Source organism: Entelurus aequoreus, linkage group LG11 (assembly GCF_033978785.1).
Source record: "Entelurus aequoreus isolate RoL-2023_Sb linkage group LG11, RoL_Eaeq_v1.1, whole genome shotgun sequence".
NCBI lineage: Eukaryota > Metazoa > Chordata > Actinopteri > Syngnathiformes > Syngnathidae > Entelurus > Entelurus aequoreus.
This window is the reverse complement of record NC_084741.1, coordinates 21,411,309-21,430,070: the sequence shown is the minus strand read 5'-3', so window position 1 is coordinate 21,430,070 and position 18,762 is coordinate 21,411,309. Positions and strand designations below refer to the sequence as shown.

The window sequence follows — 18,762 nt, the reverse complement described above, 5'->3', positions numbered from 1 at the left end:
TGAGAATCTGAGCCTATCTCAGCACACATATCCAGTAGCGGCCCTCCAAAAACGCTACGAGCACCTCAAAGACCTTCCTTTGCTGCCTATCCATCGAGCGCAACCGCTACTCCTCATAGGTTCTGATATGTCCCAGCTTCTTGCTCCTACAGAGCCGGTGCGAGCAGGCCCATCTGGCGGCCCCATAGCAGTCTGTACCAACCTAGGCTGGTCCCTACAAGGTCCGTCTGTGATTTATGCATCTTCCCATCAGCCTTCCTGTCTGCACGTTACCACTGAATCCCCATATACCGAACTTTTCAAGAATGTGGAACGTCTCTGGCAGATCGATACTCTCCCTTACGTCAGCGAGAAGATTGCATCTCGTTCCAAGCAAGACCAACAAGGTCTCTCTCTTTTACAGACTGACTCTAAGCGTGTACCTGTTGATGGTATCCAGCGCTACGCGACACCCCTGTTACGTCGCCAGCCAAGCACTATGCTATGTGCACCCTCAGATGCTGTAATGCCAAACTTGCGCAGCATTGAACGCAGGTTGGCCAAAGACCCTCACCTTGCAACCTCTTATCGTAGAGAGATGGACAAACTTATCAAAACAGGATACGTTGCTGAGATTCCTTCAGAGGAGGCAGCAAAGAGTACTGAGTCGTGGTACGTACCACATCATATGGTGCACCACAATGGGAAAGACAGAGTGGTCTTCAACTGTTCTTTCTCCTACAATGGCCAGTCTTTGAATGATCATCTCCTCCCTGGACCAACGTTGGGCCCTACTATGATTGGAGTCCTCTTGCGGTTCCGATGTCATGCAATAGCCATAAGCGGGGATATCAAGTCAATGTTTCACCAGATCCGCTTACTTGACCATGATAAACCACTCCTTCGATTCCTGTGGCGGAACATGGACAGGGAATCTAGAGCGCAGATCTTTGAATGGCAGGTCCTACCTTTCGGAACAACCTGCAGCCCCTGTTGTGCAGTGTACGCCTTACAGCAGCACGTCAGGGACTATGAGCCACCAGACTCTCTGCTCATGCAAGTGGTTGAGCACTCCTTCTATGTGGATAATTGCCTCCACAGTCTGAGTAAGGTTGAAGAAGCCAAAGCTCTCATTGACACTCTGCGTGAACTTCTTAGCAAGGGAGGTTTCGAGATCCGACAGTGGGCTAGCAACATGCCAGAAGTTGTGGCCCATCTACCACCTGATGCACGATCAGCAACTAGTGAGCTGTGGTTATCCAAAGCAAGTGATAACCTCCACGAACCCACTCTTGGACTATGCTGGGATTGTTTGAATGACACGCTAAGTTTCAACCGTCACACAACAGAATCATCAGTTGCCACTCTTCGAAATGTCTACAGTGTCCTGGCCAAGCTTTATGACCCCCTAGGATTCATTGTACCATTTACCACTCGGTGTAAGGTGCTCATCCAAGATATGTGGAAGTCCAACCTCGGCTGGGACGACCAGATCCAGCCTGCAGATCTCCTTGACAAGTGGTCAACCTGGGTACGTGAGATTCCCACTTTACAACAATTTAAGGTGCCCCGTTCCTATGTACCTTTTACTGTGAACACTCCCATTTCAACCAGACATATTCACATCTTCTGCGATGCCTCCGAGCGCGCCTATGGGTCAGTGGCCTTTATGCAGTCAGTAGATGACAATCAGCACACCCATGTGTCTTTCGTGTTCGCCAGATCACGAGTTTCACCGAAAAAGCAACTGTCCATCCCGCGACTAGAGCTCAGTGCTGCACTTACAGGAGCACAGCTGGCCAAAGTGATAGAGACAGAGCTCGGTGTCCCTTCAGATCGCATCACGCTATGGTCAGACTCAACGACCGTGCTGCACTGGATCAAATCAGAATCGTGTCGCTTCAAAGTATTTGTGGGGACTCGCATCACCGAAATTCAAACCCTAACAAACCCCACCCAGTGGCGTTATGTTGATTCTCTGAATAATCCAGCAGACGATATCACTCGTGGACTCACCCTGCAGGAAATGATCCAAGAGCACCGCTGGAATAAGGGCCCGCACTTCCTTTACCTGCCAGAAAATGAGTGGCCCAATTTGCCTTCATCTGAACTGGAACCGGATGCCACAGAGCTAAGGAAATCCGCCTTCGTTGGAACTATTTCCTGTGCTTCATCCACTCAGCTTACTGATTTCAGTAAGTTCTCCACATGGAAACAGCTTCTACAAGAGACAGCTAGCTCCCTTCATGGGGCGGCTGATGCTGGTGCTTCATCCCCACCTTCCGCCGTGGATTTTCTGCAAGCCGAAAAACTTATATTGCAAAGGGTTCAAGGAGATTGTTTCCCAGAAGAGTTGAGAGCGCTCAAGGCTGGACGGTCTCTGCCTTCAGACAGTCGACTTGCATCACTTTCACCAGAATATGAAGGAGCCACAGGATTACTCAGAGTTGGTGGACGGTTGCGGCATGCGGAGAGTTTAGATTGGGAGAGAATCCACCCTATAATCTTGGATCCAAGCCACCATGTGACAAAGCTTGTCATAAAGGAACATGATGAAGTACTGTTGCACCCTGGCCCAGAAAGAGTTCTTGCTGAAATACGACGTAGATTTTGGATCTTAAGGGGCAGAGAAGCAATACGGAAACATCAGTATACATGTCTAGAATGTCGTCGTTGGAAAGCCAAGCCTGACATTCCTAAAATGGCTGATTACCCCCCTGCTCGACTGCGACTTCATAAGCCACCTTTCTATTCAACTGGAGTTGATTGCTTTGGACCTCTCCAAGTGAAAATTGGGCGCCGCACAGAGAAACGATGGGGTATTATCTATAAGTGCATGACAACTCGTTCTGTACACTTGGAACTACTGGAGAATCTTGATACGGACGCATTCCTGCTATCCTTAAGAAGATTCATCTCACGACGCGGCAAACCCTTTGAACTCCTCATGGACAATGGTACCAACTTTGTTGGTGGAGAACGTGAATTAAGTGAAGCAGTTGCTTCAATGGAACCACAGTTGAGAGAGCAACTTGCAGAGCACCAGATTTCATTCCGATTCAATCCTCCAAGCGCACCACATTTTGGGGGCACATGGGAGAGAGAAGTAAAATCCATTAAGACAGCACTCAGAGTTGTTCTCAAAGACCAAACAGTCCCTGAACCAGTATTACTGACAACATTGATAGAGGTTGAAGGCATAATGAATGCTAAACCTCTTGGTTACCTGTCTTCGGACGCCTCAGACCCAGACCCAGTCACGCCCAATCTCCTTCTTATGGGCCGTCACGATTCATCTCTACCTCAAGCAATCTACGATCCCTGTGGTCTCGGAAAAAGACGTTGGAGGCACAGCCAAGTCCTAGCAGATCACTTCTGGTCATCTTTCATCCAGCATTACCTGCCAGGGCTTCAAGAACGTAACAAGTGGAGGAACGATGGCAAGACCCTTTTGGCCGGTCAAGTTGTCTTGATAGTGGATCCTCAACTCCCCCGAGGATCGTGGCCTGTCGGACGGATCACTCAGACACATCCAGGAGCAGATGGACGGGTCCGGACTGCCAGAGTACAAGTGAAGAATCGCACCTACCTTCGCCCAGTCGCCCGACTGATCATGCTTCCACCTCTTGATGACGAGGACACTACCTCATAGACTTTCTTCTAGTTCCAACTGCCATACGGACAGTTGGGGGCGGCTGTGTACGAAAGCCTATTGTGTGCCTTTAACCAGTTTTGTGATTTTCCTATGCCTTTAAGTTGATAGGTCAATCTGTGACGTCATTTCCCCTTTAAAGCACGTCTTTGTCAGAATAGCCGGTTTCAATCAGTGGTGGCAGCCAGCCTTGTGTGCGTTGACGACTAAATGTAAGTTTGTCACATACTGTTACAGCATTTGAACTGAATGTCGTGCCTTGCTACTTCTGCAAATGTTTGGTGCATTGTATGCTAAGATCAGTTGTTTTTGGGTCGATTGAGAGATAATTAGTCTCGTTGACGGCGTTTACATTTACGTGCAGTTTATTTAACGTCATTGCAACTGCGATGGCGGAGTTTGGCCTTTAGATGGCGACAGAGACCACATAATCGCCATGTATGGCTCTGAAGCTTAGAAACTTGTTGGAAGTTCATACATAGTTAAATGCAGTATATATGTTGTTGTTATGCACACCTTTATATTATATTATATTATGTTATATTATGTATGCATATCCATGTATATTGCTGCATATTAATGAGTATATAATTGGATTGTAATTTTTCCTCTTTTCTTTGTTTGTTTAGACCACACACACACACACACACACACACACACACACACACACACACACACACACACACACACACACACACACACATACACCCACACAAAACCATACACATTTAAATCTACCTTTCAACAATAAAGATGATTAAAGGATTCTCTGGCCGGAATCTGTCCATTGTGTCCCAACTCTAAAAGAACTACTATCCCTTCCTTACACACATATATATATATATATACATATACACACACACATACATACATATACACACAGACACACATTTACAGTGTGTATATATATATATATATATATATATATATATATATATATATATATATATATATATATATATATATATATATATATATATATATATATAAACATATATATATATATATATACAATCTTATTATTATAGTTTTTGTGTCATCAACTTTTTATTATTCATAACCAGCCCCATAAAATGTTAATAACATAAAAACTATAATAGTTAAACCAGTGGTTCTCAAACTTTTGTCACCATGTACCACCTCAGAAAACACTTGGCTCTCCAAGTACCACCATACAAACATTAAAATACAGTAGCGTAGTAGGCCCAAGAATTCATTAAAAACAAGGCAGGGGTTTTATTTACAAATATATCTATGTGTGGCTACCTTAACATTACACACAGTTGAACACTTAACACTGTGTTTCAATTTAGGAAAATAAAATAATAATAATGACTCATATAAAAATAATTTCACGTAATTAGGTGATTCTTTGGCCCACTTTTCAATGTTTTATGATACACATTGTGTTGTAAGAGTAGGAGTTGACTATTTAACAAAAATAAGAAGTCACCTGTGCTTCATGGCGGCGTTGTGCAGTCGCTCCCGCATCCACAGAGCATCCGTCACTGAGGAGTCGTCCAAGGAGAGGAAGAGCACCTGAGTACGTGCCGGCAGGTCCTCAACCAGACTGGACAAGGACGCCTCGGAGCTCCACAGACACTCCAGGAAGGCTGACTTGTTGGTGAAGGCGTGAATGACCACAGAGCCACCCGACACTGCTCCGGGCTGGTACACAAACTCCCCACTCAGAGTCGGGACCCTGAACTCCGCAGCCTGGTCCCCCGGCTCGGGTGCGTCTATCGGCCCGGCGCGTCTGAGCTTCACCGTGCCGTCGTGCCAGGCTAAGCCCGGTTGGCTCGCCTCGTCCTCGGTCAACTTCAGCCGCCGCCTCGGTCTCTCCTCGGCTGTCGTCACGTGAGCGTCCACAATGAGCAGCAAGTAGAGCAGACGGGACCGTGAACGCAACATCGTCCCACGCTACTTGACGAGCCTCAGATTAAAACAAAGTCAGCACAAGCAAAGTTTGTTTTCATTTAAAGTCGGGTCGTCCCGTGTGGCCATTGATTGTGTTACTTTGAACCAGGGGAGGATTATAGTGGTGACTACGGCGACTGAAGTAGGTCAAACAGCATGTAAACATCACGTGTGCTATTTACTACCGCATTGAAGCCACTTTGTCCGACGATGGTCGGCAAAGGCGCATAAATCCAAATTACTAGAGATGTCCGATAATGGCTTTTTGCCGATATCCGATATTGTCCAACTCTTTAATTACCGGTATCAACAGATACCGATATATACAGTCGTGGAATTAACACATTATTATGCCTAATTTGGACAACCAGGTATGGTGAAGATAAGGTCCTTTTAAAAATAAAATACATTAAATAAATTAAAAACATTTTCTTGACTAAAAAATAAAGTAAAACAATATAAAAACAGTTACATAGAAACTAGTAATTAATGAAAATGAGTAAAATTAACTGTTAAATTTAGTACTATTAATGGACCAGCAGCACGCACAATCATGTGTGCTTACGGACTGTATCCCTTGCAGACTGTATTGTTATATATTGATATATAATGTAGGAACCAGAATATTAATAACAGAAAGAAACAACCCTTTTGTGTGAATGAGTGTAAACGGGGGAGGGAGTTTTGTTGGGTTGGTGCACTAATTGTAAGTGCATCTTGTGTTTTTTATGTTGATTTAATAAAAAACAAACAAAAAAACAACAAAAAAACGATACCGATAATAAAAAACCGATACCGATAATTTCCGATATTACATTTTAAAGCATTTATCGGCCGACATCTCTACAAATCATCCAAAACACACGAAACATAATAAAACAGGAAACAGCTTCAAAAAGCTAAAATGTTACCATCGCATAAATACTGCAGGATTAAATGCTAAAAATGTCAAAAAACACTATTTATTTATCATTTACCAAAACGAACTAAAAAACATCTGTCAGGGGAAGTTCATGGAACAAAACGGAAGTCATCCAGGCTACCAGGAAGTTAAACCTGAGAATATCCAGTAACAACAATTATTCAAATTCCACCTAAAGTTAAGGAAAAACTATAAAAAATTATTAATGTAATATACCCTTCCAATCATTTCTTTTTAATATAACCTAATGGTTGATAACTGTTCTTTTTGTAATGTTAATGTAGAAAAAGTTTTTGGAACGTACAATCATTTTGGGAGAAGTAAGAGCTAGGTTGACAGTGAGCCAAATGTGAATTATATTTATATAGCGCTTTTCTCGAGTGACTCAAAGCGCTTTTACATAGTGAAACCCAGGGGCGTCACTAGCTTTTAAGGACAGGGGGGGCTTAGCCCCCAGGAGATGCACAGGATGCGAGCGAACGTAGCGCACGAGCACAAAACTTCACAGACGGCTAACAAAGACTTAGAAATTAATCATTGTTATTATTATTATTTCAGTCTGTTTTTTTTTCAATCTGTGTTCAGTACAACAACAAACATGGGTTTGCACAGTGACATTTTGTTTACAGCATCAACAAGAAACAATTACTAGCATGATCCTTCAAGATACACTGAAACAATGAAAGTCATGGCATTAGCCTCTATGTTATTCATTCACAACATAGAGGCTAATGCCACGACTTTAGCTCACAATACAATAATTGTTTGTTCCCAAATATTTTGAAGTTGCACAGATTACATTTACAAGTCCTGGAAATATTACTTAATTACTTGAATTAAAGTAATATCTGGATCGGGATAATTTGGCTTGTATGTAATATATTTATATATATATATATATATATATATATATTATGGCAAGCTGTTAAGGAAATTAAATATATATGGAAGTCTGAATAGAAATTAGAAACTTTTTTATATACTGTAAATAAGAAAGACTTAGAGTCCGTCTGCTGATCTGAAAAAGAGCCAAAGCTGTCAAAGAGCTGAGGGACCATCTTCAAAGTGCAATGCTGAAACAAATAATGCAAACAATAAAATGTAACTTCCAGGGCTTGAGAGTAACATAGTCCCGTCGTCCCGGGGATGGTTAAAAAATTCACGGGACGAAATTAAATGCTCCCCGGGATGATGGCTTTTAACCATTTTTTTTCTTTTTCTTTTTATGTATTTATTCATTTTACATTTTATATTAAATGTCTTGGTTTTTCCACCCTCTGAAAATCCTATGAAATGTTTAACAAGCCATCCTATAATAATACAACAGCTATTAATGTAACAATACAATAAAACAAATATATTTAATGATGTTTTTTTCATTATTTTAACAATAGGCTAATGTATATTTACTTTATATAGATTCTACAAGAAACACAAAACTTAAAAACTAAATTATTTACTATTGCAGACACAAGGTTCTTGTTCTGCAGTGCTGTGTGCTAATGTGCTTCGTACACCTGCAGGACCGCAAGCAAGGTCGCAGAGAAAATGCGGACTGGATTTTGAGTGATGTGGGCATTTTCTATATGAACAAGTGGAATGGATGTGATACAGACGCACTAAAGGGGCTCTCTACCTTACACTATGAAGTGAGGGGAACTGAGTGAATAATGACAGGTTATATGATTATTTATTTAAACTCATATTCGGGCCACTTTATAATGAATATGTTGGCATGTATTTGTAAAAAAAAAAAAAAAGTATTTATTTATTTATTTTTTAACACCAAATTACTTAGGGGGGCTTAAGAACATTGTAGGGGGGCTTGAGCCCCCCTAAAATAGGCCTAACAACGCCAATGGTGAAACCCAATATCTAAGTTACATTTAAACCAGTGTGGGTGGCACTGGGAGCAGGTGGGTAAAGTGTCTTGCCCAAGGACACAACGGCAGTGACTAGGATGGCGGAAGCGGGGATCGAACCTGGAACCCTCAAGTTGCTGGCACGGCCACTCTACCAACCGAGCAATACCGCCCCGTATGGTATAGCAATGTCCTCATTCACTATAGCACAGTTGTTCTTAGCCTTTTTTCACCAAGTACCACCTCAGAAAATACTTGGCTCTCCAAGTGCTACCATTAAAATGCTACCTCAGTAGAAGCATTTAAGTCCCATCTTAAAACTCATTTGTATACTTTAGCCTTTAAATAGACCCCCCCTTTTAGACCAGTTGATCTGCCGTTTCTTTTCTGCTCTGCCCCCCTCTCCCTCGTGGGGGGGGGGGGGGCGGGGGGGGGGGAACAGGTTCGGTGGCCACGGATGAAGCGCTGGCTGTCCAAAGTCGGGACCCGGGGTGGACCACTCGTCTGTGCATCGGTTGGGGACGTCTCTGCGCTGCTGACCTGTCTCTGCTCGGGATGGTCTCCTGCTGGCCCCACTATGGACTGGACTCTCACTATTATGTTAGATCTACTATGGACTGGACTCTCACAATATTATGCTAGATCCACTCGACGTCCATTGCACCGGTCGCCCTGAGGGGGGTTTGGTCCCTACATCTGCGGTCCTCTCCAAGGTTTCTCATTGTCCCATTGTGTTGAGTTTTTCCGTGCCCTGATGCGGGATCTGAACCGAGCATGTTGTTGTGGCTTGTGCAGCCCTTTGAGACACTCGTGATTTAATGCTATATAAATAAACATTGATTGATTGATAAAATACAGTAGCGTACTAGGCCCAAGTATTCATTAAAACAAGGCAGAGGGTTTTATTCTACAAGTATAATTAATATTCTAGGCCACTGTAACATTACACACAGTTTGAACAGTAACACTGTGTTTGAATATAGGCAAATATAAACACTGTACTTCAGTCAAGTGATACCTTGGCATAACACTAGATGGAGGTTGCGTACCACTAGTGGTATAGCAAATACATTTATAAAATACAGCATCCTATATCCTATCCATCAATCAAAGTCCATTTACATAGCCCTTAATCCCAGGAGCCTCGAAAGGGGGGGGGGGGGGGGGGGGGCGAAAAAGAGAGGCGGCAGACCAATTGGTCTAAAACAGAGTCTATTTAAAAGGGTTTATTATATTTTAATGTTAGTAGGAAAAAAATATACAGGAAAGGAGAGTTTTTATAGTATAACTTAATTTTCCTCATTCATCCATCCATTTTCTACCGCTTGTCCCTTTCAGGGTCGCGGGGGGTGCTGGAGCCTATCTCAGCTGCATTCGGGCGGTAGGCGGGGTACACCCTGGAAAAGTCGCCAACACAGATAGACAACATTCACACTCACATTCACACACTAGGGCCTTGGATTCCATCCATCCATCCATTTTCTACCGCTTGTCCCTTTCGGGGTCGCGGGAGGGTGCTGGAGCCTATCTTATTAATTTTAAATTAGTTAAAACTTGGAAACAATTAAATGGCAGTAGAGCTCTAACGTTATAGTCTTTATTGGATATATTTAGTTTTTTATGTTTTAGTCTATTTTACTTTGTTTATTTAGGGGCCGAGCAGCACTGATGCGATGCAGGGCCCTATTGAAATTGCTGTGGTTTTTTTCTATACACTTTTGGAGGCCCTTAACATGCACAAAAAGTCCCCATATTTTACAGGCAATATGGCAATAAAAATGGGATATTTTTGGGATCCCCAAAATTAAAATGTCAAAAGTGGCTTTAGAAAAAAAATAGCCCTTCCTACCAGTGTCACGTATCGACACGGAAACATCTATCATGACGGGACGCACATAAAAGCCTCATACCTGAAAACGAACAGGTAGTCAGCCATCTTGGTTTCCGTCTGCCATTTTTCATTCAAAAACAGGGGTCGTACTTTTAACAAACTCCTCCTCGGAACTTTGACCAAATGGCCAGCGGTTAAAATGACAGATACTAGACACATAGGCCATGATAAATCGCAAACACTTTTTTCCTACGCAATTAGACGTGGGCGTGGCATGGCGCCAAACCTTGCGCCGATGGTTCGCCACAAAACACGAAAAGTTAGTAACTTGGCTCCACAAACTCAGATCTTGTTTTACTTGTATTTTCTTTGAGATGATATTACTTACAAAGCCCAAAACCAGTGAAGTCGTCACGTTGTGTAAATGGTAAATAAAAACAGAATACAATGATTTGCAAAAACTTTTCAACCTATATTCAATTGAATAGACTGCAAAGACAAGATAATTGACGTTCGAACTGGAATACGTTGTTATTATTTGTAAATGTTAGCTCATTTGGAATTTGATGCCTGCAACATGTTCCAAAAAAGCTGGCACAAGTGGCAAAAAAGACTGAGAAAGTTGAGGAATGCTCATCAAACACTTATTTGGAACATCCCACAGGTGAACAGGCTAATTGGGAACAGGTGGGTGGCATGATTGGGTATAAAAGCAGCTTCCATGAAATGCTCAGTCATTCACAAACAAGGATGGGGTGAGGGTCACCACTTTGTCAACAAATGCGCGACCAAATTGTCCAATAGTTTAAGAACAACATTTCTCAACGAGCTATTGCAAGGAATTTAGGGATTTCGCAATCTGCGGTCCGTAATATCATCAAAATGTTCAGGGAATCTGGAGAAATCACTGCACGTAAGCAATGATATTACGGACCTTCGATCCCTCAGGCGGTACTGCATCAAAAAGCGACATCAGTGTGTAAAGGATATCACCACATGGGCTCAGGAACACTTCAGAAAACCACTGTCAGTAACTACAGTTGGTCGCCTGATGTAAGAGTTGATTGGGGGCGCATAATAAATGAAAATAACATACCATAACATAAGTGCAAGTTAAAACTTTACTATGCAAAGCGAAAGCCATTTATCAACAACACCCAGAAACGCCGCCGACTTCGCTGGGCCCGAGCTCATCTAAGATGCACTGATGCAAAGTGGAAAAGTGTTCTGTGGTCTGACGAGTCCATATTTCAAATTGTTTTTGGAAACTGTGGACGTCGTGTCCTACGGAACAAAGACAAGAAGAACCATCCGGATTGTTATAGGCGCAAAGTTGAAAAGCCAGCATCTGTGATGGTATGGGGGTGTATTAGTGCCCAAGACGTGGGTAACTTACACATCTGTGAAGGCACCATTAATGCTGAAAGGTACATACAGGTTTTGGAGCAACATATGTGGCCATCCAAGCAACGTTATCATGGACGCCCCTGCTTATTTCAGCAAGACAATGCCAAGCCACGTGTTACAACAGCGTGGCTTCATAGTAAAAGAGTGCGGGTACTAGACTGGCCTGCCTGTAGTCCAGGTCTGTCTCCCATTGAAAATGTGTGGCGCAATATGAAGCCTAAAATACCACAACAGAGACCCCCGGACTGTTGAACAACTTAAGCTGTACATCAAGCAAGAATGGGAAACAATTGGTCTCCTCAGTTCCAAAATGTTTACTGAGTGTTGTTAAAAGGAAAGGCCACGTAACACAGTGGTAAAAATTCCCCCGTGCCAACTCTTTTGCAATGTGTTGCTGCCATTAAATTCCAAGTTAATGATTATTTTCCAAAAAAAATTAAGTTTGAACATTAAATATTTTGTCTTTGCAGTCTATTCAATTGAATATAAGTTTAAAAGGATTTACAGATCATTGTATTCTGTTTTTATTTACAAATTACACAACGTGCCAACTTCACTGGTTTTAGGTTTTGTATATAAAATGCATATTTTGTTTTGTAAAGGAATGTGTTTGATTTGTTTTGTTTTATTTAGATGTGAGTTGTTCATGCTGTTGTCAATTATTGACTTGCATTTAAAGTGTCTTATTATGCATTTGTATTCATTGTTTTTTGTTTTGTTGATTGTTCAATTAAAAAAAACAACTGAGAATATCCATTTTTGTAGACACGAGAAGCTCAGAAGATAAAGCTGACAGAATGAAAACACTATTTTTTTTTCCCAAAAGAAAATATACTTTTTTTCCTGATTTTTGCCATCGGTGGACAAAAATCGGTGCAGTGGACGGGTACATTCCAAGTACAATAGTACAAATACTTCAGTGTACTGCATACTTGCATTAATGTGAAGTTAATGTCCTTATTCCATTTAACCAAAATATGACAGCATTGTATTTCTAGAAACCAATTGACTGTTAATAATTGGAAGATGTTGTTCCAAAAATATATTTGCAGTAGTTACATAAATAAAAGCTTTTTGATACAAAAGGTTGCTATTCATAAACTCCTCCTAATGAGTAAAATGAAAATTGTGCTGGTAATGAAGGAAGGCGCAAAGAGGATTGATGTCCCTCAGTGAGGTCTGTTTCAAACCCTAACCCCCATGCATCATCATCATCATCTTCATCATCAGAAGAGCGGTAGCTACCTGTATCGACATCTCTTGGATTTCACAGATACAACATTCCCACCCCTAAATCTGCAATGGAGATCATTAAACTTCTTATTTTGCTTCTACTGCTGAGCTGTGTTTTCTGTCTGGATGGAAACGACCACAGAAGTGAGGTAAGATTATTATTATTTTTTTACATTCCTAATAATCACAAAACATTCTGGCTTATTTTTAGTTGCACTGCAGTCTGGTTGCCAGTTCATTATAGAATGTACAGATATGTGTAATTATTTGTACAATCAATGCAAACATTTTTTTTTTTTGCACAAGAACAAATGTGCAGAATCACAGATAATTGAGGATATTTTGAAGAGAATGGCCAGAAAACAAGCACTGCCAAAACAAACGAGGCTTTCAGAAAAGAGAGCCACAGGTGAGCTTTTTACATTAATATAAAAATATTGCACCGCCTGGTCCTTTTGATGGACGTCTGTTGATGGAGGTTCATTTGTGTCGTTATTACAAAAGCTTTTATGTATTTATTTTTTGCATTTAAATTTTATGAACTGATTTATTTATTTTTTTACATCAAACTATGCTGATAATTTCATTAAATAAACATTTGTGAGCAACATTTGTGTTTAATAATCCAGTTTGTCGATTTGTGTCTTTATTAGGGAATTTTTGTTGGACACTGAATTTATGTTGACTGAATTTTCTGCATTTTAATTTTGAGAAGTGACTTTTGTTTTTACATCAAATTATACAGCTAATTTTATTTAATAAACATTTGTGAGTAAAATTTGTGTAAAATTCAGTTTGTCAAAATAGTTTTTGGAAATTCAGTGTAAAAAAACGTTTTGTATAAATCTTCAGTGTAAAAGAAAAATTCAGTGCAGAAAAATTCATGGTAAAAAAAAAATAACGCTGAAAAATTCTGTGTAAAAAACATTCAGTGCAGACAAATTCAGAGTAAAAAAATTCAGTACAGAAATATTCCTTGTTTCAAAACTCAAGACCAGGGGTCCCCAAACTACGGGGACCCATACAGCATCCAAAATCAGGCCCGCGGGAAGTCCCAAGTATTAAAAAAAATAAAAAAATAAATATATATATATATATTTTTTTCTTGTCTTTTCTTATCCACTTTGTACCGCTTGCTACTCACGGTGTCTCCTAGCCGCTCAGGCAGATCATATTGTCTAAAAATGCATTTTCTCATCGATAACGTGACATCATCGCGCGTGCGGAAAGTGAGCTATATACAGATAATCTAATATATATATATATATCTAACATATATATATATATATATATATATATATATATATATATATATATATATATATACAGTACATATACTGTATATCTAATATATATATATTTTATATATATATATATATATATATATATATATATAGCCCGGCCCCCGGCCAATGTTTTAACCCAATGCGGCCCCCGAGTCAAAAAGTTTGGGGACCCCTGCTCAAGACTAACCTCTGGTAATTTTTAAAGCACCTCATTGGCTGGTTCTGAGACAAGATCGATTGTTTTCAGTCTTAATTTACCAGAGGAAAGTCTTGAGTTTTGAAGCAACAAATATTTCTGCACTGAATTTTTATACACATTTTTTAAGCTGAATTTTTATACAATAATTTTTTACACATAATTTTTAAACACATTTTTTTTTCAATTAAATTATTAGCATAGTTTGAGGTTTTGTAATAAAGACACAAATTAACCTCCGTATCTGTTTTCACTCAAGGTGTAAGAAGCCGTTCAACAAACAAACGTAAGTCATCTGACTTTCCTTTGGTCACGTGTGCAAAAAAACAAAAAACAAGCTGCTACTTTTTTTAACGAGTGAGTTTTCATTCCAGGTCTAAGATTTCAAACCTTTGTTGGTCTGATGGGCAAAAGGAGCTTTGAGAATCCATGCAGGAGGCTCCAAACATCATTGATTAATGGAAATCTGCCTGGCAACAACTGATGTCATCCCTGCAGGAAGCCTGTGAGGAACAAAGACAAATTGAAGACAGCGAAAACAAAAAAAAGTGTCAGCGCTCTGAGATAGGAATAGAAGTGATTTAGTTTCTTGTGTAAACAAAAAAAGTTTTATTCTGAAATAAAGAAAATGTAACAATTCGCTAATGACAAATAAAAACAAAAAACATTTTAAGAACAAATTTAATCACACAAATTTTAAAAGTTTTTTATAGTACGGTGCTTTTATTTGTTTTCTGTTTCCGTTTCTGCCTCGTGCATATTTTTAAAAATTATTTATGGTAGTTTTAATATCTTGATCTTGAAAATTCCAGTGACGATATTTTTAGGTATGTCCATATCTTGGCTTTTTTCTTTAGTAGAATATTTGTATGTACAGAGCCACATTGAAATTGCTTTGTTCATTATAATCCTCCCACTTTGTTTGCATTTATGAGGTCTCTAACATTGACGAAAACACACCAATTTTCGCAGACGCATCAAGTCAAGAGAGAAATTGGGTATTTTTTGTTGGTCCAATCATAAAGTTTAGAAATTTACTCAATAGCGCCCCCCCCCTTAAGAATTAGAAAATGTTTACCCAATTCTACCAGATTCTCATATTGTCAGAAAAATCGGTGGAAGACGTCATTCATAAGAGGATGCACGTAAAAGTCTCAAAAAGCCATATTTGAAAATAAATTGCGAAGGAAATTTGCCTAGGTCGGGGGTCAGCAACCCTCGGCTACAGAGCCGCATGGGGCTATTTAGCGCTGCCCTAGTGGCTCCCTGGACCTCTTTCAGAGATGTGTGAAAATGTAAAGATGAAGAAAAAAAATAGATTTTTTGTTTAAATATATTTTCTGTAGGAGAACAAACAAGACACAAACCTTCCTAATTGTTAGAAATCCCACGGTTTATACTAAACATACTTCACTGATGAGAATATTTTATCCTACTAATTTCAGCGATCCTTGAACTTATCGTAGTTTGTTTACATGTACAACTTTCTCCGATGCTGCCACAGAAAGACGTGTTTCATGCCACTCCTTTGTCTCATTTTGTCCACCAAACGTTTTATGCTGTGCTTGACTGCACAAAGGTGAGCTTTGTTGATTTTATTGATTTGCTGGAGTGCTTATCAGGCATATTTGGTCAATCCATGAAAGCAAGCTAATCGATGCTATCATATTGCATCATTATGCCTCGTTTGTAGGTATATTTGAGCTCATTTAATTTCCTTTACTTATCTCCTGTGTATTTAATTTATATTTGCATGTCTCATGACACATTATCTGTATGTAATATTGGCTGCATTTCTGATAGTTGGTGTTCCGTGTTGTTCCAGACCACAGCAAACGTTACCCAGCTTGCAAAGATTGTAATAAATCCATTAGAAGACAGCCTGCCGTTTCCTTAAACTTAATTCTGTGTTATATGTGTTTTATGTTGCATGATTGCACCAAGAAAAAAATCCTAGTTTGTGAACCCGTTCTCAAACAATGGCAATAAAAAACTATTCTGATTCTGATTCTGAACTTGGACACACACATCTATACCTTTGGTTCATCCATCCATCTTCTTCCGCTTATCCGAGGTGGGGTCGCGGGGGAAGCAGCCTAAGCAGGGAAGCCCAGACTTCCCTCTCCCCAGCCACTTAGTCCAGGTCCTCCCGGGGGATCCCGAGGCGTTCCCAGGCCAGCCGGGAGAGATAGTATTCCCAACGTGTCCTGGGTCTTCCCCGTGGCCTCCTACCGGTCAGACGTGCCCGAAACACCTCCCTTGGGAGGCGTTCGGGTGGCATCCTGACCAGATGCCCGAACCACCTCATCTGGCTCCTCTCGATGTGGAGGAGCAGCGGCTTTACTTTGAGCTCCCCCCGGATGGCAGAGCTTCTCACCCTATCTCTAAAGGAGAGCCCCGCCATCCGGCGGAGGAAACTAATTTCGGCCGCTTGTACCCGTGATCTTGTCCTTTCGGTCATGACCCAAAGCTCATGACCATAGGTGAGGATGGGAACGTAGATCGACCGGTAAATTGAGAGCTTTGCCTTCCAGCTCAGCTCCTTCTTCACCACAACGGATCGATACAGCGTCCGCATTACTGAAGACGCCGCACCGATCCGCCTGTCGATCTCACGATCCACTCTTCCCTCACTCGTGAACAAGACTCCGAGGTACTTCAACTCCTCCACTTGAGGCAAGATCTCCTCCCCAACCCGGAGATGGCACTCCACCCTTTTCCTGACGAGAACCATGGACTCGGACTTGGAGGTGCTGATTCTCATCCCAGTCGCTTCACACTCGGCTGCGAACCGATCCAGTGAGAGCTGAAGATCCTGGCCAGATGAAGCCATCAGGACCACATCATCTGCAAAAAGCAGAGACCTAATCCTGCAGCCACCAAACCAGATCCCCCCAACGCCCTGACTGCGCCTAGAAATTCTGTCCATAAAAGTTATGAACAGAATCGGTGAGAAAGGGCAACCGTGGCTGGAAACGGGTCCGACTTACTGCCAGCAATGCGGACCAAGCCCTGACACTGATCATACAGGGAGCGGACCGCCACAATAAGACAGTCCCGTTACCCCATACTCTCTGACCCTTTGGTCATTCTAAGGCAGTAATTTCCAGAAGTTATCTCATCCTGTGAGAAGCCTCCATTATACTAAAGTTTTCCAATGTTGCAAAAATGTGTAGAATAAAAATTAAAATACAACATTTCTTTTAACAAAGATTTGCGTCACTAACATAGACACTTACATCATGTGTTGCCTTCATTATAACAATTATGTTAGGCTTTTAATTTGTTGCAGCTCCAGATAAGATTTTTTTTTTTGCATTTTTTGTCCAATATGGCTCTTTCAACATTTTGGGTTGCCGACCCCTGGCCTAGGTCATAGGATGCGGGCGTGGCATGGAGCCAAACTTCAATTTGATGGCTCGCCACGACATTTTTAACAACATAAAACTTAGATAATTTGGCCTGACGAATTCAGATCTTAATCCTAACTGGTACAAATGATGACACCTTGAAGTGGCGTATGGGTCATCCCTATATGTACCAATTCATAGGCGAAAACTGCTACCTCACCATTACCAAACCGTCATTAGATCACTTTAGATGATCAGACAGATACTAAACTGAGGGTCTATGATAAAACGTGAATACATTTTGCCGATGCCACAGGGCGTGGGCGGGGCGCCAAACTTTGATCTGATGGTTCGCCACAAAACACGAAACATTAATTTGTGTATGAATAAGAAGACATAATGAACCTTTCTGAGCAACGTTAATAACTCCGCTCCACACATTTAGATTTTGATCATAATTGCTATAATAACACCCTGATGTGCTGGATTGGTCAGTGATTATTTGTACCTATTCATAGTGGGCGGAGCCTGGTGGTGAAAACCAATTAAACTGCCATTACGTCACTTTTGATCAGAGCTTCTCAATTATTTTCTGTTACGCTCCCCCAGGAAAACAAAACATTTGCAACCCCCCCACAGCGACTATACATATCAGTGGTCTCTAAAATTGTTAGAAGTACACCTCTGCATGACATACTAGCCTTAACGTTAAAGAAAAAAATATATATATATAAACTTACATCAAATAAGTATTAGTTTTATTATTAATGGTTATTACAAATATATAATATATAAATATGATACATATTTATAATCTTGTAATATATACATATATTGCAATATTTATAATATTGTAATATAAACAAATTGCAAGAGTATATATGTTTGGATTTAAAAATAGTGTTTATATATATATGCATGTGTATATAAACATGTTTTGGATCGTTTTATCGATAGATTCATATAAAGAGGTTATGTAATTATTATGAGGCTACTTCATAGACAATTAAATTTAAGACAGCGGCCCCCAGTGGCCAACACGAAACCTGCAACAGATGTCTCAGTTGAAGTCCTCAAATTGAGTGCACACATTTGAGAGTACATAATAAACCCACCTGACCCCGCTG

The 18,762-nt window shown here is 40.7% G+C and overlaps 1 protein-coding gene across 2 annotated transcripts in view; it reads right to left on the bottom strand.

Moving 5' to 3' along the window:
- si:dkey-256h2.1 (uncharacterized protein LOC337520 homolog) overlaps positions 1–5,808 on the bottom strand; it is a 49,631-nt gene extending 43,823 nt beyond the window's left edge. For both annotated transcript variants that reach the window (XR_009827841.1, XM_062064153.1), the window contains exon 1: positions 5,085–5,808. Coding sequence is in view for 1 of the 2 variants with exons in the window: in XM_062064153.1 (XP_061920137.1) it covers positions 5,085–5,542 (458 nt within the window). In the remaining variant the exon portion in view is untranslated. The remainder of the gene's footprint in view (positions 1–5,084) is intronic.
- Positions 5,809–18,762: the final 12,954 nt, after the last annotated feature.